The sequence below is a fragment of the Jaculus jaculus genome, chromosome 9 (genome assembly GCF_020740685.1).
Source record: "Jaculus jaculus isolate mJacJac1 chromosome 9, mJacJac1.mat.Y.cur, whole genome shotgun sequence".
NCBI lineage: Eukaryota > Metazoa > Chordata > Mammalia > Rodentia > Dipodidae > Jaculus > Jaculus jaculus.
Window position 1 is genome coordinate 81764590 of NC_059110.1, and position 24486 is coordinate 81789075.

Sequence of the window (24486 nt, forward strand, 5' to 3'; positions counted from 1 at the left end):
AGCCCAGTCATCTGTAGCTAGGATCCACACATGAGAGAGAATATGTCCAGCCCTTTTTAAAAATTATTTCATTTTTATTTATTTTTTTCTCAATTTTTATTAACATTTTCCATGAATAAAAAAAGTATTCCATGGTAATACCCACCCTCTTCCCCCCCCCCACTTTCCCCTTTGAAATTCCATTCTCCATCATATCCCCTCCCCATCTCAATCAGTCTCTCTTTTATTTTGATGTCATGGTCTTTTCTTCCTCTTATGATGGTCTTGTGTAGGTAGTGTCAGGCACTATGAGGTCATGGATATGTAGGCCATTTTGTCTGGAGGGAGCACATTGTAAGGAGTCCTACCCTTCCTTTGGCTCTTACATTCTTTCCGCCACCTCTTTCTCATTAGACCCTGAGCCTTGGATGGTGTGATTGAGATTGTACTCACTACTCCAGTCACTTCTTTCCAGCACTATGATACCTTCTGAGTCATCCTAAAGTCACTGCCATCTGAAAAGAGAAGATTCTCTACCCAAAGTGAGAGTAGCATTAATATAAGGGTATAAATATTAAGAGAAGTGCTTACTGGGCAGTTTGATAAGCATAGTATATCCATTTTTCCAGACATCAGCAGATGTTACACCCCTAGGGCTCATGACTACCCCTGTTTTAAGTTTTCAGTATCAGGGATATATTCCCCCCCATGGAGTGGGCCTCCAGTCCAATTGGAGGGCAATTGGTTTTCACCATGACAGACATGCCACTATTGCACCCGTTGGCTCATTTGGGCTGGCTGGCCAATTATAAGGTTTGCAGTGTCCACTGTTGAGTATCTTCACTGGTGGTATCTCATTCTCCCATTGAACTACATGTAGAATGGCTTCTTGCAGCTTTCTGTCAGATGGTCTACATGGAGGAGGTCCAGCCCTGTTTTCTAAAAAAAATATTTCTTTTATTTTTGTCAAGGTAGTGTTTCACTCTAGTTCAGGCTGACGTGGAATTCACTGTGTCTCAGGGTGGCCTTGAACTCACAGGAATCTGCCTACGTCTACCTCCCAAGTGCTGGGACTAAAGGTGTGTGCCACCATGCCCTGCTTGCAAATAACTCTAGATGCATGCACCACTTTGTGCATCTGGTACATTGGTACTGGGGAATTGAATCCAGACTGGCAGGCTGTGCAAGCAAGCACCTTCAACCACTGAGCCATCTCTCCAGCTCACAAACCAGGATTTTATCCTGCTTTTAGTTACTTTTACCACAAACAGTTTTTAAGTGCCTAGTATTTTCTTGCTACCTCACGTTTATCTGTGATGGTTAAATATGGCATTGCATAGAGATCTGGTAATTGCAAACTGAGAAGTTGGCTCAGCAGTTAGATGTGCCACAGTGGTGGTATATGCCTTTTAATCCTAGCACTGGAGAGGCAGAGGCGGATTGCCATGAGTTGGAGGCTACCCTGAGATTATGTCGTGAATTTTAGGTCAGCCTGGGCTAGAGCTAGACACTACCTCAAAAAATAAAAAAAAAAAGCCAATGTGGTGGTGCACACCTTTACTCTCACACTCAGGAGACAGAGGTAGGAGGTTCACTGTGAGTTTGAGGCCACCCTGAGTCTCCATAGTGAATTTCAGGTCAGCCTGAGCTGCTAGAGTGCGACCCTACCTTGAAAAACCAAAAAAAAAAAAAAAAAAAAAAAAAAGTATCTATCTATCTATCTATCTCCAACCAAACACAAAAAAAGATGCCAGCCTGGGATTCAGTTCCATAGTACCCAAGTGAAGGCAGTGTGTTTGCAATGACAAGTGGCTCTGAGGCTCACCTTTTCCTCTCTCAACAATATATTTTTTTTTTTAAAGAAAGATTTATTGCCTGTCATCAAACCTGAAACTCTCCCTGTCTCATATTTCCCACTCAACCCTACATATTACAATACAGTAAGTGTGGGTTGGGGTCAGAATGTTATTTTAAAGGCTGGAGAGATGGCTCAGCAGTTAAGGCGCTTGCCTGCAAAGTTTACTGACAGCACCCACAGAAAGCCAGATGCAAAAAGAAGGGCATGCTTCTGGAGTTTGTAGCAGCTGGAGGCCCAGGCGCAACCATTCTCTGTGTCTCTATCATCTCTCTCTCTGGTTGCAAACAAAAATATTATTTTTTTAGATTTACTTTTATTTATTTATCAGACACACAGAGAGAAACAGAGAGAGAGAGAGAGAGAGAAAGAGAGAGAGAGGGGTGGGTGGGGGAGAGCATGGGCAGACCAGAGCCTCTAACCACTGCAAATGAACTCCAGATGCTTATGCCACCATGTGCATCTGGCTTAAGTGGGACATGGAGGATCGATCCTGGGTCCTTAGGCTTTGTAGACATGTGCCTTAACTGCTAAGCCATCTCTCCAGCAACCCCCCCAAAATTTAGGGGCTTGAGAAGATGCTTGGTTGCAAAGTCTCCTAGACAGGGTTCAATTTCCAAACCACCCATGTAAACTGGAGGCAAAAAGTGGCCCTGGTGGTGTTTATTTGCAGTGGCAATAGTCCCTGGTGCCATCCCCATCTATGTGTGCAAATGAAAAAAAAAAAATTATTTACATGGGCATGGTGGTGCACCCCTTTAATCGCAGCACTTGTGAGGCAGTGAGTTCGAGGCCACCCTGAGACTACATAGTGACTTCCAGGTCAGCCTGGACTAGAGTAACACCCTACCTTGAAAAAAAACTTTTTAAAAATTATTTATTTATTTATTTTGACATTGGGTTTTGCTCTAGTCCAGCCTGACTTTGATTTCACTATGTAGTCTCAGCGAGGCCTTAAACTCAATCCTCCTACCTCTGCCTCCCAAGTGCTGGGAGTAAAGGTGCTTGACACCACGCCCAGCTTAAATTTATTTTTATTTATTTATTAGAGACAGATGGTGAGAGTGTGTGAAAATGGACATGCTCTCCCTCCCCCCCCCCAAAAAAAGTCGGGTGTGATGGTGCATGCCTTTACTCCCAATACTTGGGAGGCAGAGGTAGGAGGATCGCTGAGAGTTCGAGGCCACCCTGAAGACTACAGAGTGAATTCTAGGTCAGTCTGAGCAAGCGTGAGACCCTATGTCGGAAAACCAAAAAAATGGCATGCCAGGGCCTCTAGCCACTGCGAGGATCTCCAGAAGCATGCGCCACTTTGTGCATCTGGCTACATGGGACCTGTGGAATAGAACCTGGGTCCTTAGGCGTCGCAGGAATGCACCTTAACCACTATGCCATCTCTCCAGTCCCAAAATTTTTTTTTTTAAGTTTTAAAATCGGGGGTGGTGGCCCACAACTTTAATCCCAGCACTACAGAGGCAAAGGTAGGAGGATTGCCATGGGTTCAAGGTAACACTGAGACTGTTTAGTGAATTCCAGGTCAGCCTGGGCTAGAGTGAGACCCTACCTCGAAAAGACCAAAAAGTTCCTAGCCTGCCTGGTAGGTTACTCTTTGTTTCTCCTCACACTCGAGATGCTGAGGCAGGACTGCTACGAGCCTAGTGTGTTCTAGATAATTCCTGGGTTTCCTGGGTATCCTGGGCTACAGTAAAGCTCTTGTATTACAAAACATCTTAAACAAAGCCAAACCAATCAAAAACTTCTATAGTAAGCACACTATACTTCACACTAAAAAGGACTCTACTTGCTACCACGCCCCCACCTTCTAGTTAAAAGGAGCTCCAGATTCCAGGTATCGCGACACAATCCTCTTTCTTCAGGCCAGCCTACGAAGATCTCGCGAGATTGACTCCTCCAATCACCAGGCATCTTGGTTTCACAAGATGGCGGCGCGCTGGCAGCGTAACACCTGCGTTTCTAGGAGCTTCGCGCAGTGCGTGGTTTAAAGTTTCAAACACGCTATCAAGTGGGAACGTGGGCCTTACAGGTGGGTCATCCTTGTGCTGGTTGCAGTTGTGGGTCACTCAACCCGTGGGTCGGTGGCTTCCTCGTTGTGGTTGTGGGGTTTTTGGTTCCTGGGATGCTTGGTTTCAGGGTGCGCGCGCGGCTGCGGTCTTGGGGGTGAGCAGGTAGGAGGAGTTGAAGGACTGAAGTGGGCGATCCCCCTCATTACCTCCGAGTTGATGTTGAGAGAGATGGAGAACGGAGGCGGGAAAACCAGAGTGGCTAAGATGTTGGACGGAGTGCAAGAGCCGGGGACCTGTTAGAAGCGGGACAGGGAAGGCGGGTGGGAAAGGGGAGGTTGGAGTCGAGGTGGAAGGGTCTGTGGAGGAGCTCCACATTCTGAAAGCCCAATAGACGAGTAACAGGTTTATCTATTAGGAGAAATGGTAGCTGAAAGAGTTAAGGGTCGTGAAGAACCAAGGAAATGTGGAAATGATAAAGATGGAAGGTCGAAACGTGTGGCTTAAGATGACTGCCAGTTCATAATGAGAGTGCGTTCAGTGGCTTAATAACAGTGAAGTGCTTTATAATGCTTTTTAAAATCCCTCTTGTGCTGGGATTCAACACCGGGGGCCTCCTGCTAGCTAGGCTAATGCTGTCACCATCCCAGCCCACTCTTAAGAGCTTTCAATCTAATTGAGTACTTCGTTTTGGCGGTCCTATTTTTGGTGTTGGGATGTCTTAGTGAACAAATATTTTTCCTCCTTGAAGCTTACTGGCAAGGAAACTTGTTTATTTTTTCTTTTTCTTTTCTTTAGTTTTTCAAGGTAAGGGTCTCACTAGCTCAGGCTGACCTGGAATTCACTCTGTAGTCTCAGGCTGGACTCAAACTCATGGCAGTCCACCTACCTCTGTCTCCCAAGTGCTGAGATTTTAAAGGTGTGCGTCACCACGCCCGGCTTGTTATCCTTTTTTTTTTTTTTTAATTATTTTATTTATGAGAGAGAGAGGCAGATAGAGAGATTGGATGTGCCAGGCCATTCAGTTGCTGCAAATGAACTCCAGAAGCATGCAAGCAACTTGTGCATCTGGCTTATGTGGGTCCTGGAGAATTGAACTGGGTCCTTTGGTTTTGCAGGTGAGTGCTTTATTCACTAAGCCATCCCTCACGACCTTTTTTTTTTTGATTCTTTGAGGTAGGGTCTCACTCCAGCCCAGAGTAACTTGGAATTCATTCTGAAGTCCCAGGCTGACCTTGAACTCACAGTGGTCCTCCTGTCTTTGCCTCCCAAGTGCTGGGATTAAAGGCATGCACCACCAGGCTTGGCAAGGAAGGTTTTTTGAAATTAGTTAAAAATAGAGCTGAGAGGCTGGAGAAATTGGCCAGCAGTTAAGGCATTTGCTTGCAAAGACTAACCACCTGGGTTTGATTCCCCAATGCCCACATAAAGCCACATGCACAAAGTGGCACATGCATCAGGAGTTTGTTTTTAGTGGCTAGAGGCCCTGGTGGGTCCATCTGTCTCTCTCTCTCTCTCTCTCTCTTTTAATCTCTCTCTGCTTGCAAATAACTAAGTAAATAAACCATTAAAAAAATAGAGCTGTGGGCTTCACTTCTCCTGTCTTCTGGCAGGACCTCTTTATAGCTATACTTCCCTCCCTCCTTCCCTCCCTCCCTCCCTCTCTCTCTCTCTGTCTTTTGAGGTAGGGTCTCACTCTAGTCCAGGCGGACCTGGAATTCACTATGTAGTCTCAGGGTGCTCTCATGGCGATTTTCCTACCTCTCTGGCTAATATTTTTATTATTTCTTTGAGAGAGACAGAAGTGGGAGAGAGAGAGAGAGAGGGAGGGAGGGAGAAAATGGGTGTGCTGGGGCCTCCAGCCACTGTGGACGAATTACAGATGCAAGTGCCACCGTGCATGTTTGGATTATGTGGGTCCTGGGGAATTGAACCTGGGTCCTTTGGCTTTGCAGACAAGTGCCTTAACCACTAAGCCATTTCTCCAGCCCTACTTCCTTCTGTTAATCTAATAAAGTCTCTCTAAATCTTTAAAAAAAATTGAGCTGGATGTGGTGGCTCATGCCTTTAAAGTTCCAGCTTAATAAGAGAATTACTGTGAGTTTAAGGCCAGCCTAAGGCTACTGATTGAATTCCAACTCAGCCTGGGTTAGAATGAGACCCTGCCTCAAACCCTGTCATGGCCCTCCCTCCAAATGTGAAATGTCTGTCGGATATGGTGGCTCATAGTTTTAAAAAGAAATTATTTGCAAGCAGATAGAGAGAATGGGTTTGCCAGGGCCTCTAGCCACTACAAACTAACTCCAGATGCATTTACTACTTTATGCATCTGGCTTTACATGGGTACTGAGGAATCTAACCCTAGTTGTTAGGCTCTGCAGTCAAGTGCCTTAGCCACTAAGCCATCTTGTTTGTTTTTTAAGGAAGGGTTTCACTCTAGCCCATGCTTACCTGGAACTCACTATGTAGCATCAGGGAGGCCTCTAACCCAATGCTCCTACCTCTGCCTCTTGAGTGCTGGGATTAAAGGTGTGCTCCACCACCAAGCTAGCTCAGGCTGACCTGGAATTCACTCTGCATTCTCAGGGTGGCCTCAAACTCACGGCAATTCTCCTACCTCTGCCTCCCGAGTGCTGGGATTAAAGGTGTGCGCCGTCATGACTGTCTTGGGCCTTCTTTTTTTTTTTTAAAGGTTTGTTTATTTATTAGAGGGGGGGATGGGCACGCCAGGGCCTCTAGCTACTGCAAATGAACTCCAGATGCATGTGCCACCATGTGCATCTATCTGGCTTACATGGGACCTGGAGAATTGAACCTGGGTCGTTAGGCTTCACAAGCATGTGCCTTAACTGCTAAGCCATCTCTGCAGCCCTAAATTTTTTTAAACATTTTGTTTATCTATTTTATTTATTTATTTGAGACAGAGAGGGGGAGAGGGAGAGAGAGTGAGAATGGGTGCACCAAGGCCTCCAGCTACTGCAAAGGAACTCTAGATGCATGTGCCACCTTGTGCATCTGGCTTCCGTGGGACCTAGAGAATTGAACCTGGGTCCTTAGGCTTCGCAGGCATGTGCCTTAACCGCTAAACCATTTCTCCAGCTCCTCTCCCCCTTTTTTTAATGAGGTATAGTCTTGCTCTAGCGCAGGTTGACCTGGAATTCACTATCTAGTCTTAGGCTACGTGTGTGTAGTTGGGGAATTTGACTCAGCCTGACAGGCTTTGGAAGCAGTCCCCTTTAACCACAGGACTGTCTCTTCAGGCCCCAGGAAAAATCTTAATAAGGTGACATATGACCAAAGAACGAGAGTACCTTCAGTGTGTTTGTATTTCAGGGGAAGAACAATCCATGTAGAGTGAATAGCAACAAGTACAAGGCCTTTAAGATCACACACTCATGAAACCCCAACACTTGCATGAGGTGGAGGCAGAAGACTCAGGCTTTCAAGGCCAGCCTGGTCTACATGAGACCTTGTCCAAAAGTAAAGACAATCTGCAACCAATTAAGCTGTCAGTGTTCCTTTCCTCATGGGGACCAGGTGTGCAGTGGCTGCAAACAGCAGCCTCCTTGGGTAGTGTATGTAGCCTGTTTCTTGTATAAGTTGCCCTAAGGGATGTTGGAGACATCTTCTGGTGGATGTCCATATTTCTGTTCTCATGCTATCCCCAGTCTAGGCTCCAGACAGGTATATGGGGTGCCTTTGGGAAGCCCAATAGCCAGGGTTCATATTGGCCAGGTAATCATGTCTATCTTTGTCAGGCTGCAGAATAAGGAGCTTGTGGCCAGGCATGGTGGCGCATGCCTCTAATCCCAGCACTTGGGAGGCAGAAGTGGGAAGATCGCCATGTGTTTGAGGCCACCCTGAGACTATGTAGTGAATTCCAGGTCAGCCTGGTCTAGAGTGAGACCCTACCTGAATCTTAAGGAGCATGTGATTGAGGCCCTGCACAGACCCAAGTTCAAGTTTCCTGGTTGCCAGAAGGCCCACATCACAAAGAAGTGGGGCTTCACCAAGCTCAGTACAGATGAAGTTGAAGGTATGGTAGCTGAGAAGTGGCTCATCTTCTGTGGCTGTGGTGTTAAATATATCCCTGATCGTGATCCCCTGGACAAATGGCCAGCTCTGCATTGGTGTGAGTGTCTTTTGCTGAATTCTCTACCAGTCTTATATTGAAACTCACAATTAAAGCTGGGTGTGGTGGTGGACACCTTTAATCCCAGCACTTGGGAGGCAGAGGTAGGATCCCTGTGAGTTCAAGGCCACCCTGAGAATACAAGGTGAATTCCAGGTCAGCCTGGGCTGGAGTGAGACCTTACCTTGAAAAACCAACAACGATAAAACAAAAGAAAAAAAATATACGGGGCAGAAGAGATGGCTCGTGTTAAAGGTGCTTGCTTGTGGATCCTGATGGCCTGAGTTTGATTTCTTAGTACCCATGTAAAGCCAGATGCACACAGTGGAGTTGGCAATGGCAGGAGGAACTGGCCTGCCTATTTTCTCTCCCTCTCTCTGCACTTGTAAATAAAATGCCTTTAATCCCAGCACTGGGGAGGCAGAGGTAGGAGTATTGCTGTGAGTTTGAGGACATCTTGGGACTACAGATAAATTCCATGTCAACCTGGGCTATAGTGAGAGACTATTTCAAAAGAACAGAACTGAAACCAGAACACAGAATAAATATAGCAGATAACAAAACAGAACTTTTTCAGTTTTATCTAGGAGGCTGGAGAGATGTTTCAGCAGTTAAGCCATTTGCCTGTAATACCTAATGACCTAGGTTCAATTCCCTAAGACCACATAAAGCCAGATGCACAAAGTGGCACATGCATCTGGAGTTTGCAGTGGCTAGGGGCCCTGACACATCTGTTCTCATTCTCATGCCTGTGTTCTTTTTCTCTCCTTGCAAATAAATAAAGAAAAGCCTTTTTATATATTTTTTATTTTTATTTATTTATTTGACGGAGAAAGATGGTGAGATAGCAGAGACAGAATGGGCATGTGGACATGCCAGGGCATCCAGCTATTGCAAATGAACTCCAGATCCGGGCACCCCATGTGCATCTGGCTAACATGGGTCCTGGGGAATCGAACCTGGATCCTTAGGCTTTGCACGCAAATGCCTTAACTGCTAAGCCATTCCTCAAGAAAAATCTTAAACTTGGTATGGTAACACATGCCTTTAATCCTAGCCCTTGGGATGCAGAGGTAAGCGAATCACTGAGTTTGAGGCCAGCCTAAGACTGCATAGTGAATTCCAGGTTAGTCTGGGCTAATGTGAGACACTACTTCAATAAACCAAAAAAAAAAAAACACAGAAAAGCAAGTGCAGAAGCTCTAAAGCTTGAGTGTGGCACACTTGATTACAGCACAGCAAAGAGGCTAATCTGACTCCTACAGATTAAGCCAGGAAAGTAGACTAGGTTGGAAAGGGCAGGAGTGACAGTACTAATTTGGAAAAGTGCCATACATTTACCTAAAAGCCCAGTGCTTTTGTATTAGGCAGTTAGTTAATCTGAGATACAGTAACTCAGTACAGCATGTGCTTAGCATGTGTGAGGCTCTAGGCTTAATCCCTAGTGAAAAGTTTTTTTATTTTAGTTTGTTTTTATTTGAGAGAGAGAGAAAGGTAGATAATGGGTGCACGAGGACCTCTAGCCCCTGCAAATGAACTCCAGACACATGGACCACCTTGTGCATCTGGAGAAAAGTGAGCAAAGAAATGACTTCATTGAAATTCTGTGCATTTGTTCTGACCAAAAGTAATGTAGAAAATGAGCTGGATTTGCCAAGTCTTTAATTACACTTGTTCCATGTATGTTCAGAATATAATGTTGTTACGTATGTTGCCTTTAGTAATTTCCTTAATGTATGGCAGTGTGTCTTAAATGCTAGAGTAGTACCTGCCCTAATTTAATGCTCTGCTCTTTCCCAATTTGGTCTGCAAGAGGTATGTATACAGAAAATTAAAACTGGTAGGATTGGAGAGATCACTCTCTTTCTCTCTCTCTCTGCCTCTTTCTCAAATATATAAGTAACTAAAATTTTAAAAAACCTGGTGTATAGTGAACTGTTTTCAAACTTTTTTTTTTTTGGTTTTTTGAGGTAAGATGTTGCTCTAGGCCAGGCTGACCTGGAATTCACTTTATATTCTCGGGGTGGCCTTGAACTTATGGTGATCCTCCTACCTCAGCCTACAGTGGGCTGGGACTAAAGGCATGCACCACTATGCCAAGCTCAAACTTAAAAAAAAAAAAAAAAAAAATTATTTATTTATTTGAGAGGGAGAGGCAGAGAGAGAGAATGGGCACACTAGGGCCTCTCGCCACTGCAAATGAACTCCAGACACGTGTGCCTCCTTGTGCATCTGCACTGTGAGGCCATGGGTATCCAGGCCATTTTGTGTCTGGAAGATTGCATTGTGAGCAGTCCTGCTCTTTCTTTGGCTCTTAAATTCTTTTTGTCACCTTTTCCAAAATGGACCCTGAGCCTTGGAAGGTGTGATAGTTATTTCAGTGCTGAGCACTCCTCTGTCACTTCTTCTCACTATTGTGTCTTCTAAGTCATCCCAAGGTCACTGCTATCTGAAAAATGAAGTTTCCCCTAACCTAATAGTGAGAGTAACACTAATATATGGGTATGAACATTAAGAGAAGTGCTTACAGAGCTGTTTGGTGACCTCTGCCTTTTGAGTGCTGGGATTAAAGGCATGTACCACCATGCCCAGCTCTTTGGTGTGTTTGTAAGGTTTTTTTTTTTTTTTTTTTCCAAGGTAGGGCTAGAGTGAGACCCTACCTTGAAAAACAAAACAAAACAAAACTTAAAAAACAAGGGCTGGAGAGATGGCTCAGCAGTCAAGGAGCTTGCCTGCAAAAAAAAACTTAATAACCCAAGTTCAATTTCTCTGTACCAATATAAAGCTAGATGCACAAAGTGGTGCAAGCATCTGGAGTACGTTTGCAGTGACTAGAGGTCTTGAGTGCCCCATTGTTGTTCTTTTTTTTGTAGAGTTTTTTTTTTCAATTTTTATTAACATCTTCCATGATTATTAAAAATATCCTATAGTAATGCCCTCCCCCCACTTTCCTTTTTTAAATTCCATTCTCCATCATATCCCCTCCCCATCTCCATCAGTCTCTCTTTTATTTTGATGTCATTACCCTTTCCTCCTCTTATGATGGTCTTGTGTAGGTAGTGTCAGGTACTGTGAGGTTATAGATATGCAGGCCATTTTGTGTCTGGAGGAGCATGTTGTAAGGAGTCCTACCCTTCCTTTGGCTCTTAATTCTTTCCGCAACCTCTTCCGCATTAGACCCTGAGCCATGGAACGGTGTGACTGAGATATTACTCAGTACTCCAGTCACTTCTTTCCAGCACTATGATACCTTCTGAGTCATCCCAAGGTCACTGCCATCTGAAAAGAGAAGATTCTCTACCAAAAGTGAGAGTAGCATTATTATAAGGTATGAATATAAAGAGAAGTGCTTACTGGGCAGTTTGATAAGCATAGTATATACATTTATCCAGATATCAGCAGATGTTACACCCCTAGGGCTCATGACTACCCCTGTTTTAAGTTTTCAGTGTCAGGGATGTATTCCCTCCCATGGAGTGGGCCTCCAGTCCAGTTAGAGGGAAGTTGGTTCCCACCATGATAGATGTGCCACTATTGCACCTGTTGCCTGCCCATTTTTGAGACAGGGTCTTGTACTGATTCTAGAGGTCACCAATTCAGTTAGACTATCCAAAGAACTCCACGTATTCCATTTCCAACCTTAGTCCTGTGAATAAATAAAATACTACCAGTGCACATCACCACATCACCAGGCCTGGTGTTTTCTTTTTTGTTTGGTTTTGGTTTTGGTTTTTCGAGGTAGAGTCTCACTGTAGCTCAGGCTGCCCTGGAATTCACTATGTTGTCTCAGGATGGCCTTGAACTCATGGCAGTCCTCCTACCTCTACCTCCCAAGGGCTGGGATTAAAGGCGTGCGCCACCATGCCCGGCTATGCCTGGTGCTTTCTGTGTGTAATAGAGGTTTCATACTCAGGTCCCAGTCCTCATGCTTGTATAGCAAGCCCTTTTACCTACAGCGCCATCTCTCTAGCTATTTTTCTTTCCCTCTTTTCCTCTTACTCTCCTCTCCTCCCTTCTGTTTTGGTTTTTTGAGGTAGGGTCTTGTGCTGGCCCAGGCTAACCTGTAAATTCAGTATGTAGTCTTGGTGGTCTCGAATTCATGACAGTCCTACCTCTACCTCCTGAGTGCCGGGGTTAAAAGTGTGCACCATCATGCCTGGCTTTTCTTCTTTCTTTCTCCTTTCTTCCTTCCTCTTTCTTTTTTCTTCTTTTTATTTTTTTTCTTTCTTTTTTTTTCTGTGAGAGGGAGAGAGAAAATTGGTGTGCTAGAGCCTTAGTCACTACAAACAAACTCCAGAAGTGTGTGCCACCTTGTGAGCAGGTGTCACCTTGTGCATCTGGCTTACAGGAGTTCTGGGAAGCTTATTCTGGTTTCTTAGGTTTCATAGACAAGTGCCTTAATCACTAAGTCATCTTTCCAACCCTGTTTTCTTTCTTTTTTTTTTTTAATTTTTGTTTTGTTGTTCATTTTTATTTATTTGAGAGTGACAGAGACAGAAAGAGGCAGATAGAGAGAGAGAGAATGGGTGCGCCATGGCCTCCAGCCACTGCAAACGAACTCCAGACGCGTGCGCCCCCTTGTGCATCTGGCTAACGTGGGTCCTGGAGAATTGAGCCTTGACCCGGGGTCCTTAGGCTTCACAGGCAAGTGCTTAACCACTAAGCCATCTCTCCAGCCCCCTGTTTTCTTTTTAAAAAATAATTAAAAAATTTTTTTTGACATGGTAATTCTCTCCCTCTGCTGCTCACTTTCGCCTTTGAAACTCCACTCTCCATCATATCTTCTCCCCCTCTCAGTCAGTCTCTTTTATTTTGATGTCATCATCTTTTCCTCCTATTATGATGGTCTTGTGTAGGTAGTGTCAGGCACTGCAAGGTCATGGATATCCAGGCCATTTTGTGTCTGGAGGAGCACAATGTAGAGTCGTACCCTTCCTTTGGCTCTTACATTCTTTCTTCCACGTCTTCTGCAATGGACCCTGAGCCATGGAAGGAGTGACTGAGATATTTCTGTGCTGAGCACTCCTCTGTCACTGCTTCCCAGCACCATGGTGCCTTCTGAGTCATCTCAAGGTTACTGCTATTTGAAAAGAGAAGGTTCTTGAACCAAAAATGAGAATAGCATTAATATATGGGTATGAACATTAAGAGAAGTGCTTACTGGGCAGTTTGATGAGCATAGTATATACTTTTAGCCAGACAGCAGCAGATGTCACACCCTTAGAAATTACGACTACCCCTGTTGTAGGTTTTCAGTATTAGGGATATATTCCCTCCCATGGAGTGGGCCTCCAGTCAAATTAGAGGGCTGTTGGTTTCCTTTCCCTATAACAGACATGCCACTATTGCATCTGTTGGCTCATTTGGCCTGGCTGGCCAATTATAAGCCTTGCAGTGTCCACTGTTGGTTATCTTCACTGGTGATTTCTGTCTGTGCCATTAAACTGCATGCAGAATGGCTTTTTCCAGCTTTCTGTCAGTTGTTCTACATGGAAGAGGTAATCAGCTCAGTTCCAGCAGGATTTCTCAGTGACCTTGCAGCCCAAGTATATGGAGTCTTCAGCAGTAGGGTCTTATCATCTATTCCTGGTGGGAAACCAAGGGCCTCGACAATGGCCTGTAATGTTTTTGGGGCATCAGGGACCTCCCTAGCCAACCACTCACTGGAAGGCATCTCATCTCTGGCACTGAAAATTTTCTAGTACAATCTGTGGCTCCTGTGTGTTCCATTGTCCAAAAAAAAGTAGGTTTCTGTATGACTTATTTATATACTCTTAGATTTTGATTAGCCTTCCCTCCATCTTTCTTTTACTCAGTCTCTTCTCCTGACCTCACTTAGACCTTTTCATCCCCATTAATCTATTGTTTTACTTACATATATACAATACCATCTTATTAAGTCCCCCTTCCCTCCCTTTCTATTCCTTTTATATCTCCTTTCTAGTTTACTGGCCTATGTCTTTTTTTACTTTTCTTTTCCTTTCCTTTCTGCTCTTCTCTCCTCATCTCTTCCTTTCCCTCCCTTCCCCTCCCCTCCGCTCCTCTCCCCTCCCCTCCCCTCCCTTTTCGATAGGGTCTCACTCTACCCAGGCTGACGTGGAATTCACTGTGTAGTCTCAAGGTGGCCTCGAACTCACAGTCATCCTCCTACCTCTGTCTCCCAAGTACTGGGATTAAAGGTGTGTGTCACCACTTCTGGCCTCTTGGCCTTGTCCTTATTCTTCTCTGAATGTTGTGACTATAGGTGTGGATCTCCATGTTTGGCAGGAGTACTGTTTGAAAAAAATATTTTATTTATTTATTTAGGAGAGGAAGACAGAGAGAGAGACAGACAGAGGAGAATGGGCACATTCCAGCCTCTGCAAATAAATTCCAGGCGCATGCACCACCTTGTGCATCTGTCTTACGTGGGTTTTGGGGAGTCAGACCTGGGTCCTTAGGCTTCGCAGGCAAGTGCCTAAACCAGTAAGTCATCTCTCCATCCCCCCCGAAGTACATTTGAAGCTAAATATGTTGAGTTGAGCATGGTGGCTCATGCCTTTAATCCCAGCACTAGGGAGGCTCAAGTAGTTGGATCTCTGTGACCAGCATGGGTTACAGAGTGAGTTCCAGGTCAGTTGGGGATACAATGAGACCCTACCTTAGACAACCCACAAATAAAACATAAACTTAATATGCTAATTTTTCTCTTTCTTTTAAGATGGCTCTGAGTAAATCAATGCATGCAAGAAATAGATACAAAGACAAACCTCCTGATTTTGCATATCTGGCATCGAAATATCCAGATTTTAAGCAGCATGTTCAGATCAATCTGAATGGAAGAGTAAGGTAGGTAACACATGAAAAGTTCTTGATGCTATATCAATTGTCGTGTGGTCTCAAAGGACATAATGTATTGGGAAGCAGGCTGAATGGTAAAAGACCTGAATGTCATTCCCCTATTTCTCTTGTGACCTTGGACAAACCACTCTCTGGATCTCAGTGTTTTTTTTTTTTTTCTTTTTCTTTTTCTTTGAGGAAGAGTCTCACTTTAGCTCAAGCTGACCCTGGCATTCACTATGTAGTCTCAGGGTGGCCTCAAACTCAGCAATCGTCCTACCTCTTCCTCACAAGTGCTAGGATGAAAGGTGTGTGCCACTACACCTGGCTGTTTTTTGGTTTTCAAGGTAGGGTCTCACTTTAGCCCAGGCTGACCTGATATTCACTGTGTGGCCTCAGGGTGGCTTTTATCTCATGGTGATCCTCCTACCTCTGCCTTACTAGAGCTGGTATTAAAGGTGTGTGCCACCATGCTTGGTGTGGTGGTTTGATTCAGGTGCCCCCATGAACTTAGGTGTTCTGAATGTTAGGTTCCTAGCTGATGGAGATTTGGGAATTAACGCCTTCTAGAGGCAGTGTTTTGTTGGGCGTGGGCTGATGGGTATTATAACCAGTGTCCCCTTGCCAGTGTTTGACACACACTCCTGTTCCTGTTGTTTTATTTTATTTTTTTTAAATATTTTTTGTTCATTTTTTATTTATTTATTTGAGAGTGACAGACACAGAGAGAAAGACAGATAGAGGGAGAGAGAGAGAGAATGGGCGCTCCAGGGCTTCCAGCCACTGCAAACGAACTCCAGACGCATGCGCCCCCTTGTGCATCTGGCTAACGTGGGACCTGGGGAGCCGAGTCTCGAACCGGGGTCCTTAGGCTTCACAGGCAAGCGCTTAACCGCTAAGCCATCTCTCCAGCCCCCTGTTGTTTTATTTTTAAATAATTTATTTATTTATTAGAGAGAGTGAGTGAACATGGGCACACCTAGACCTCCAGCCACTGGAAACATACTCCATAGGCACGTGCCACCATTTGCATCTGGCTTATGTAGATTCTGGGGAATTGAACTTGTGTCCGTAGGTTTCATAAGCAAGTGCATTAACCTCTAAGCCATCTCTCCAGCCTATTAGGTTGCTTTTTTTTTTTCCCCCCTCAAGGTAAGGTCTCATTCTGGCCCAGGCTGACCTGGAATTCACTATGTAGGGTGGCCTCAAACTCATGGTCTCAAGGTAGGGGGGGTCTCACACTACCTCAGATTGACCTGGAATTCATTATGTTGTCTCAGGTTGGCCTTGAACTCACTGCAGTTCTCCTACCTCTGCCTCCCCAGTGCTGGGTGTAAAGGTGTGTGCCACCATACCCGGTTTCTGTTTTATTCATTTGAGAGAGAGTGAGGTAGAGAATGGGCATGTTGCAAATGAACTGTAGATGCATGAGCTACCTTGTGCACATGGTTTACGTGGGTCCTGGAGAATCAAGCCTGGGTCCTTTGGCTTTGTAGGCAAACAACTTTACTGCTTTTTTTTTTTAAGTTATTAAACTGGCTTTTATTAATTGTTGTACAAATATTCCAAAAATATAAACACTTAATGTTATCCTACATTTCAAGTTTTTTTTTTTTTTTTTTTTTTTTTGGTTTTTCAAGGTAGGGTCTCACTGTGGCTCAGGCTGACCTGAAATTCACTCTGTAGTCTCAGGGTGGGCTCGAACTCTCAGAGATCCTCCTACCTCTGCCTCCTGAGTACTGGGATTAAAGGCGTGCGCCACCACGCCCGGCTCAAGTTTTTTTAATAAAAGATTTTTAAAATTTATTTATTCGAGACAGAGAGGGAAGAAGGAGAGAGAGAGTAAGAATGGGTGTGCCAGGGCTATTAGCCACTGCAAATGAACTCCAGAAGCATGTGCCACCATTTGCATCTGGCCCATGTGGGACCTGGAGAACTGAACCTGGGTCCTTAGGCTTCGCAGGCACGTGCCTTAACCACTAATCTTCTCTCTAGCTCCATTTCAAGTTTTTGAATACAACAAATTTATCAAAATCATGAAGTAGTCAGATTTCCATAGCCTAGTCACAGTGGGAAGCAGGCCCCTCCCCTCCAAATGGCATCTTGAAAGGGGGAATGGGCAAACATAGGGGACTTACCAGCAAAGACGTGCACCAGCACTAAGGGGGAGGAGCTGCTCCTGAGGCAGGCTCCACATTTTTTTTATTACTACATATTTTATTTTATTTTATTCTTTTAATTTGATTTATTAGTTTTCTTTTCATCAAATACAGGCAGTTTGGTACCATTGTTTAGGCTCATCTATGATCTACCCCCTCCCATTAGACCCTCCTTGTTGATGTAAATGGGTCGTGCACTGTGGGGTTAGTCCCCAGTTATTGGTATGTTAAATGTCTGCAAATCATGACCCAACATGTGACTCTGACATTCTTTCCGCCCCCTCTTCTGCAAAATTTCCCTGAGCCATGTTGGGTTCATTTTTGGTCTGCTTCAGTGCTGAGGTGTTGGGGGCATCTGAGGCTCTGGCTCTCTGATTTGGTAGGAGTTGATTTTTCTCTGCGTTGGTCTCCTTCCCCTTTGTGCTGGTGTCCAGTTCACAGGAAAACATCACCCTTGCTTGTTTCACCAATTGTCCTTAGTTTCAGTTGGGCCCCTTTTGAGGTATGTTGGGGCAGCTCTCATAGGATCTGCATCTATCTTTTTCTCCCTGGTATCTGGAGTGCAGCTAGGCGGTCGCCATCTTGGCCGTAAGTCTTCAGGCTCCACATTATACGAGTGAGGCAGCTAGCCAGGCCTCTGGCCTCCTCTTTCTCCCCTGGTTGAATACATTTACTGGTGTTTAAAAAAATAAACAAGGGGCTGAGGATGTAGCTCAATTGGTAGATGGCTTGCCTAGCTAGCATGAAGGAAGCCCTGGGTTTCATTCCTAGTACCGCATCGTCTGTGTGGTGGCACATACCTGTAATTCCAGCACTCAGGAGGTTGGAGGGGAGAGGATCAAAGGTTTAAGGCCATCTTAGACTACATAGCAAGTTCGAGAACAGCCTGGGGTACATGAGACCCTGTCAAAAAGAAAAAGATAGGGCTGGAGAGATGGCTTTGCAGTTAAGGTGTTTGCCTGCAAAGCCAAAGGAACCCGGTTCGACTCTCCAGGACCCATGTAAGCCAGATGCACAAGGGGGTGCATGCATCTGGAGTTTGTTTGCTGTGGCAGGAGGCCCTGATGTGCCCATTTTCTCTTGCCTTCTCTCTGCCTCTTTCTCTCTCAAATAAGTAAATAACTAAATATAAAGATTAATAAAAAAAGACAAAATTAAGCCCCCACTTACAAAAACAGTGACTGAAGAACAGCCATTGTTAAGAAGCCAAATAAAAGCTCGAAGGGGCAAATAAGGCTTCACATCCTCACTTTGCTGGGATGAGCCACTGGGTGTAGAAACCATGTGTGGGCCTGTCTGGTACTGAAGCCTAAGGAGCAGGGCAGGGACAGCGCAATAGCATGGGATCCATTTCCCAGGGAATAACTTCCTTGAGACACTCCCATGCTTTTAGTACAAAGAAGCTACTCAGCACTTTACCAGCTGGGGTTGGGGAGGTGTACACTGTTAAAAAAAAATCTTTGGGAGACAGGAGGGGGCTAAACAGAAGGTTCCAGGTTAATTGAAAATCAGGTTCACTCAACCTCTGTAGTAAGGGACTCACGGGCCTGTAGTGTCCCCTCTACAATATGCAGAGTAGAAACCCTTACCTGGCCCTTTACAAAGCTAGTCCTGTGTCCAAAGCTCCCCCTATAAGAGGGACACAAACATCAGGCTTTTGACTTAGAAGCCCAATCAGAGAGACACACTGTGTCCCTGAAGAGGCACCTTAAAGAACTGAACCTGGCAGGTGGACAAATTCCTGGCATGGCTTAAGTTGGTGCTGACACCAGGCTTTGTGGCCTACTGATTCCCAAAGACCAATCTGAAATGGAGAGAGCTGGTGACAAGCCGTGTAAACAGGCTGGGGTGAATTTACTCCCTCAGTCTTTCCTTCAAAAGTGTATGTGCTGGATTCCTCTGAGGAGCAAGTTTTGCAAACATCACTTGTCCATAAGACAGTTAAACTAGTAAGTGGACAGCAAGTGTTGATTTTCTGCTGACTCTGGTCTGCATGGAAAGACCCTGTTTGGGTTTGGAAAAAGGGGAGTGGGAATGGCACCTCTGTAGAAAACTGCAAGTGGCAAGCAGGGTTCTGATGACAGCACGGCCTATAATGCGGGGACTTCATGTGGAAGCAGCAGGGCCACTCCCACCAAGCCGCCCGAGATTTTAGTCACAGGTCACACTCCAAGCACTAGGGCAAGCCTGACCAAACTGGGGTGTGGGCACAGGCTCTTCCTCCACAAGGAAAAATACGTGGAAATTCAAAGGACAGCGGAAAGAATTCTTGAAACTCCATCAGCTTTGAGCTTCTTATTGCTTAGTTAGAAAAGTTTGGCTCCAAAGGACAGATAAAGTTGGTCAAGGGCCTCTCCTGCAATGTTAGGATAGAAGAAAAGCACAAGGCCTGACCCTGCAGCCTCAGCCAAACTCCCATGTTCTTTCAGAAGCTGGTGGTCCTGGCTAGCACCTGGAGCCTTCCTGTCACCTGCAGTGACCGCACATTTACTTCTGTGTCACCAAAAAGAAAGAGAAATCCTCACAATTTTGGCACAAGGAAGGAACATGGCACAATGCTAGAGAGGTGCCAGCAGCCAGCTACCACTCAGAACATTGAGCTCCACACCTGGCTTTCTTGAGGCTTGACTTAATGTGTGGAAACTTAAAAGGATAATTCGTATGAGTCCTGAGTGGGCAATGACTGCACTGAAGCAATTCACTAATGTTCTAGAACACTTGCCTCTAGGGAAAATTGAGACAGGAACAGGAACTCCCACCCAGAAAGAGGTAAGAGAGAAACTTACCCAGCCCTGGGGGAGGCCCTGGTTAAGACAGTGATGTTGAAGTGGGCTCCTTTTTGGGGACCCCCTTGTGGTCCCAATTACAGTAGTGCTTACGTTTTTGTTTTCCACTCTAGAGATAAACTCCCATTTTGTGGCATACTCTTATTTATTTATTTTGGTTTTTCAAGGTAGGGTGTCACTCTAGCCCAGGCTGAACTGGAATTGACTCTGTATTCTCAGGGTGGCCTAACTCACAGCGATCTGCCAACTTCTGCCTCCCAAGTGCTGGGATTAAAGGTGTGCACCCACGCCTGGCTAATTGTGACTTATTTTTTAAAAATATTTTTATTTTTATTTCTTTATTTAACAGAGAGAAAGGTGGGGGAGTGGGTGCACCAGGGCTCCAGCTACTGCATATGAACTCCAGGCATGTGCATCCCCTTGTGCATCTGGCTTATGTGGGTCCCGGGGAATCAAACCCGGGTTCCTTTGGCTTTGCAGACAAATGCCTTAACTGCTAAGCCATCCCTCCAGCCTGTGGCTTATTTTTAAAGCCTTAGTATTCAGAACCTTTGTGAATGAGATCTCCAGAGTTCAGGTCTGAGGGTCTCACTCACTCCTGTTACTGGAAACAGGCTGGCAAATCAAATGACAGCAACACCTACTCCCCTAGTCTCACATGGTCCTGGAGAGGAAGAGAACCAGCCAGGAAGAATGAAGGCTGGAACGAACAGGGCTCAGCTAGAACAGGCACCCGGGGAAGGCACAATAGGAAGAGCCCTGCCCACGCAAAAAGGACTGGGCAGCTTAGCAGCCCTTCGTAACTTTTGGAACTAATGTCCTTGCACCTATATAAGCACAAGCAGAGAATCTCTGAAGGGTAGATTGTGAGAAAGCAGCTCAGCTGAATTGAGAGGCAGGGGACACACATTCACTATCAGACTCTTCCCTGTACCTCAGCACCTTCCACACTCACCTCAGGCCCAGGGCTGCAGCTTTGCTGGAACAAACCAGGCCCACCATCCCATATTTAAAAAGAGAATTTTAAAGCAGAGTGAAAAGAATGGAAATCAGTTATCTGTTCTCTTCCAGGACAGGGAAAAGACATAGTTTCTCACAGGGACAAGACTATAACTAGGAAGGTAGGCCCATTCAGTGCCTGAGCTTTGGGGAGACACAGAAAGGGCCCCCCCTTTTTTTTAAATAGGGTCACATGCTAGCCCAGGCTGACCTGGAACTTACTCTGTAGTTTTAGGCTGGCTTCAGATTCACAGTGATCCTCCTACTTTTGCCTCCTGATCTGTGGGATTATAGGTGTGTATCACTGAGATGCCTGCCCTTTTTTTTTTTTTAATTTACTTATTTGAAAGAGAGAGAGAGGGAGGGAGAGAATGGACATACCAGGACCTCTAGCCACTGCAAATGTGTATGTGGATACTGGGGAATTGAGCCTCGAACTGGGGTCCTTAGGCTTCACAGGCAAGTACTTAACTGCTAAGCCATCTCTCCAGCCCCCCCCTTTTTTTGAGGTATGGTCTTGCTCTAGCCCAGGCTGACCTGGAAATCACTCAGTAGTCTCAGGGTGGCCTTGAATTCATGGCGATCCTCCTACCTCTGCTTCCCAAGTGCTGGGTTTAAGAGGTGCACCACCACACCAAGCTCTTTTTTGTTGTTGTTGTTGCTGTTTTTTAGCATTTTATTTATTTATTTTATCTGTAAGAGGGAGGAGAGGCAGGGGCCATGGAGCATGGGTAAAGAAGGGCCTCTTGCTGCTGCACATATTTGAGCATCTGGCTTTACATGAGTAACTAAGGAATCAAACGTGGGCCATCAGGCTTTGCTTGAAAGCCTTTTAATCACTTAGCCATCTCCCAAGACCAGTATGTTAAGTGTAATTTAAAGAGTTAATTTTGGGCTGGAGAGATAGCTTAGCAGTTAAGTGCTTACCTGTGAAGCCTAAGGACCTTGGTTCAAGGCTCAATTCCCCAGTACCCATGTAAGCCAGATGCACAAGTGGCACATGCGTTTGGAGTTCGTTTGCAGTGGCTAGAGGCCCTGGCATGCCCATTCTCTCTCTCTATCTCTTCCTCTTTCTCTGTCTGTCGCTCTCAAATAAATTAACTTTCTTGCCGGGCGTGGTGCCGCACGCCTTTAATCCCAGCACTCGGAGGCAGAGGTAGGAGGATTGTCATGAGTTCAAGGCCACCCTGAGATGACAGAGTTAATTCCAGGTCAGCCTGGACCAGAGTGAGACCCTACCTCGAAAAACAAACAAAAACAAAAAAAAATTAACTTTTTAAAAAAAGATTTATTTTATTTTAGGGCCTGGTGTGGTGGCACATGCCTTTAATCCCAGCACTTGGGAAGCAGGGGTAGGAGGATCGCCATGAATTTGAGGCCACCCTGAGACTACACAGTGAATTTCAGGTCTGCCTGAGCTAGAGTGAGACCCTACCTTGGAAACCTCCCTCAAAAAAAAAAAAAAAAAAAAGAGGAGGTACTTCTAAGCCAATTATCCTAAGTACTAGTCTTAAAGGGTGCCACTTAGCAACTATGAAGTTTTCGATAATTGTCTTAGTTTTATAGAGATTGGTCCTCTTCACCAAAAGGGTGAAAGTATGTATGTGTCCCTGTCAATTAAAGTTTAATGATAATGCAAATACAGTGATTAGCATATTATAGAAACTTAAGAGTAGATATTCATATGGGGTTAGCCTGGTATGGTTGAGGTCTTCAGTATAGTGGATATAGTATTTCTCCTCCTTTCTTGTGCCTGTCACTACCTTGTTATTCTATCATACCATTGTAATTAGATTGTAGTTTGTGCTTTTTGGCAATAACCAGCTCCATAGCAGCAGCCTGCACTTTATGTGTATACTGTCAGTTGAGTGTGAAGGTACTGTGACACTTAAATTGGTGTTTCTTTTTTTTTTTTTTTTTTTCGAGGTAGGGTCTTACTCTAGCTCAGTCTGACCTGGCTGGAATTCATTGTGTGGTCTCAAACTCATGGCGATCCTTCTACCTCTGTCTCCCCAGTGCTGGGATTAAAGGTGTGGGCCACCATGCCTGGCTTAAAATTTTTTTTTTTTTTCAAGGTAGGGTCTCACTCTAGCCCAGGCTGACCTGGAATTCGTTATGGAGCCTCGTTGTGGCCTTGAACTCACAGCAATCCTCCTACCTCTGCCTCTTAGTGCTGGGATTAAAGGCGTGTGCCACCACACCCAGCTAAATTGGTTTGTTTTTAAAGGAAGTTTTTTTGGTTTTTGAGGTAGGGTCTCACTCTGGCCCAGGCTGACCTGGAATTCACTATGTGGTTTCAGGGTGGCCTCGAACTCATGGTGATCCTCCTACCTCTGCCTCCCAAGTGCTGGGATTAAAGATGTGGGCCACCATGTCTGGCTGGTTTGTTTTTTAAACCAAAGACTGGCATTGAAAGGATGTCTTCCTAACTGACTACCATTTTTAGTGCTGCATGAGAATGACAGACTTTGGTGTTTGTTGATAAACATCAGGTTCAGCTTCTGTATGAGAATGATTTTTTTAGATCAATCATAGTGCATCTGTAATGGTAATACAGTATTCATCTGTAGCAGAGAAGGAATCACTTTGGAGAAATGAGGCAGAAGTCTGTTGACAGTAGGATGTGTTAAACAACAAAGACTGATGGAATGAATAAATTGCTAATTTCCACCTGAGATCTAATTTTAGTTCCCAGGCCTCTGTGATCTTGGAAATGAAAATAAAAAAGATCTTGCCTGTGTTCAGGATTTGAATGTCCCAGATTATAGTTCCTCATTAATAAAATGTGTGCTTATAGTTCATCATGGTGAGTGTGTGCTTATTTCTTGAGATAGGATATTGTATGTCCCAGGTTGGCCTCAAATTCCCTATGTAGCTGAGGGTGACCTTGAATTTATGATCCTCCTGCCTCCTGAGTTGTACGGTTATAGGCCCGTGTTAACATGTCTAGTTTATTCAGGGCTGGGAAGTGAACCCAGGTTTTTGTCTATGTTAGACAAATGTTCTACCAACTTCTCTGCTTCTGAGACATCCTTTAGTGTTTCTTTTTTAATCTCACCTACAAGTTTTAACTTTCTTCCTAGAGAAAGGGAAGTAACTAGCCAAGTCAATCTGCTTTTAATTAATTTATTTATTTGAGAGTGAGGGGGAGAGAGAGGGGGGAGAGAGAGAGAGAGAGAGAGAGAGAGAGAGAGAGAGGGAGGGAGAGGGGGAGAGAGGGAGGGGTTGGGTGGAGGAGGGAAGAATGGGCACGCCAGGGCCTCTAGCCACTGCAAATGAACTCCAGACACTTGTGCCACCTTGTGCATCTGGCTTATGTGGGTCATGGGGAATTGAACCTGGTTCCTTTGGCTTTGCAGGCAAGCACTTTAACCACTAAACCATCTCTTTAGCCACCCCCAGCCCCACCTTTTTTTGTTTTTTCAAGGTAGGGTCTCACTCTAGCCCAGACTGACCTAGAATTCACTATGTAGTCTCAGGGTGGACTTGAACTCTTGGTGATCCTTCTACCTCAGCCTTCCTGGAATTAAAGGCATGTGCTACTGTGCCTGGCTAGCCCCTAAATACTTTTTTTTTTTTTTTAAATTTTTTTGTGTGTGAGAGAGTGCATGCATGAAAGACAGGGAGAAAATTGACATGCCAGGGCCTCCAGTCACTGCAATCAAATTCCAGATACGTATGCCATCTTGTGTGCATGTGCGAACTTGCACTTGTATCACCTTGTGTGTCTGGCTTA

The 24486-nt window shown here is 45.0% G+C and overlaps 1 protein-coding gene and 1 non-coding gene across 2 annotated transcripts in view; both read left to right on the forward strand.

Moving 5' to 3' along the window:
• The first annotated feature begins 3753 nt into the window (after positions 1-3753).
• Positions 3754-24486, forward strand: part of Mettl16 (methyltransferase 16, N6-methyladenosine) — a 78021-nt gene continuing 57288 nt past the window's right edge. Inside the window, exons 1-2 of the mRNA XM_045159484.1 lie at positions 3754-3878; positions 14688-14815. Coding sequence (XP_045015419.1) covers positions 14688-14815 — 128 coding nt within the window. The 5' untranslated portion in view covers positions 3754-3878. The remainder of the gene's footprint in view (positions 3879-14687; positions 14816-24486) is intronic.
• Positions 7347-7482, forward strand: LOC123463831. The gene has a single exon (XR_006639204.1). It is a non-coding gene; the product is annotated as a small nucleolar RNA SNORA70 (small nucleolar RNA).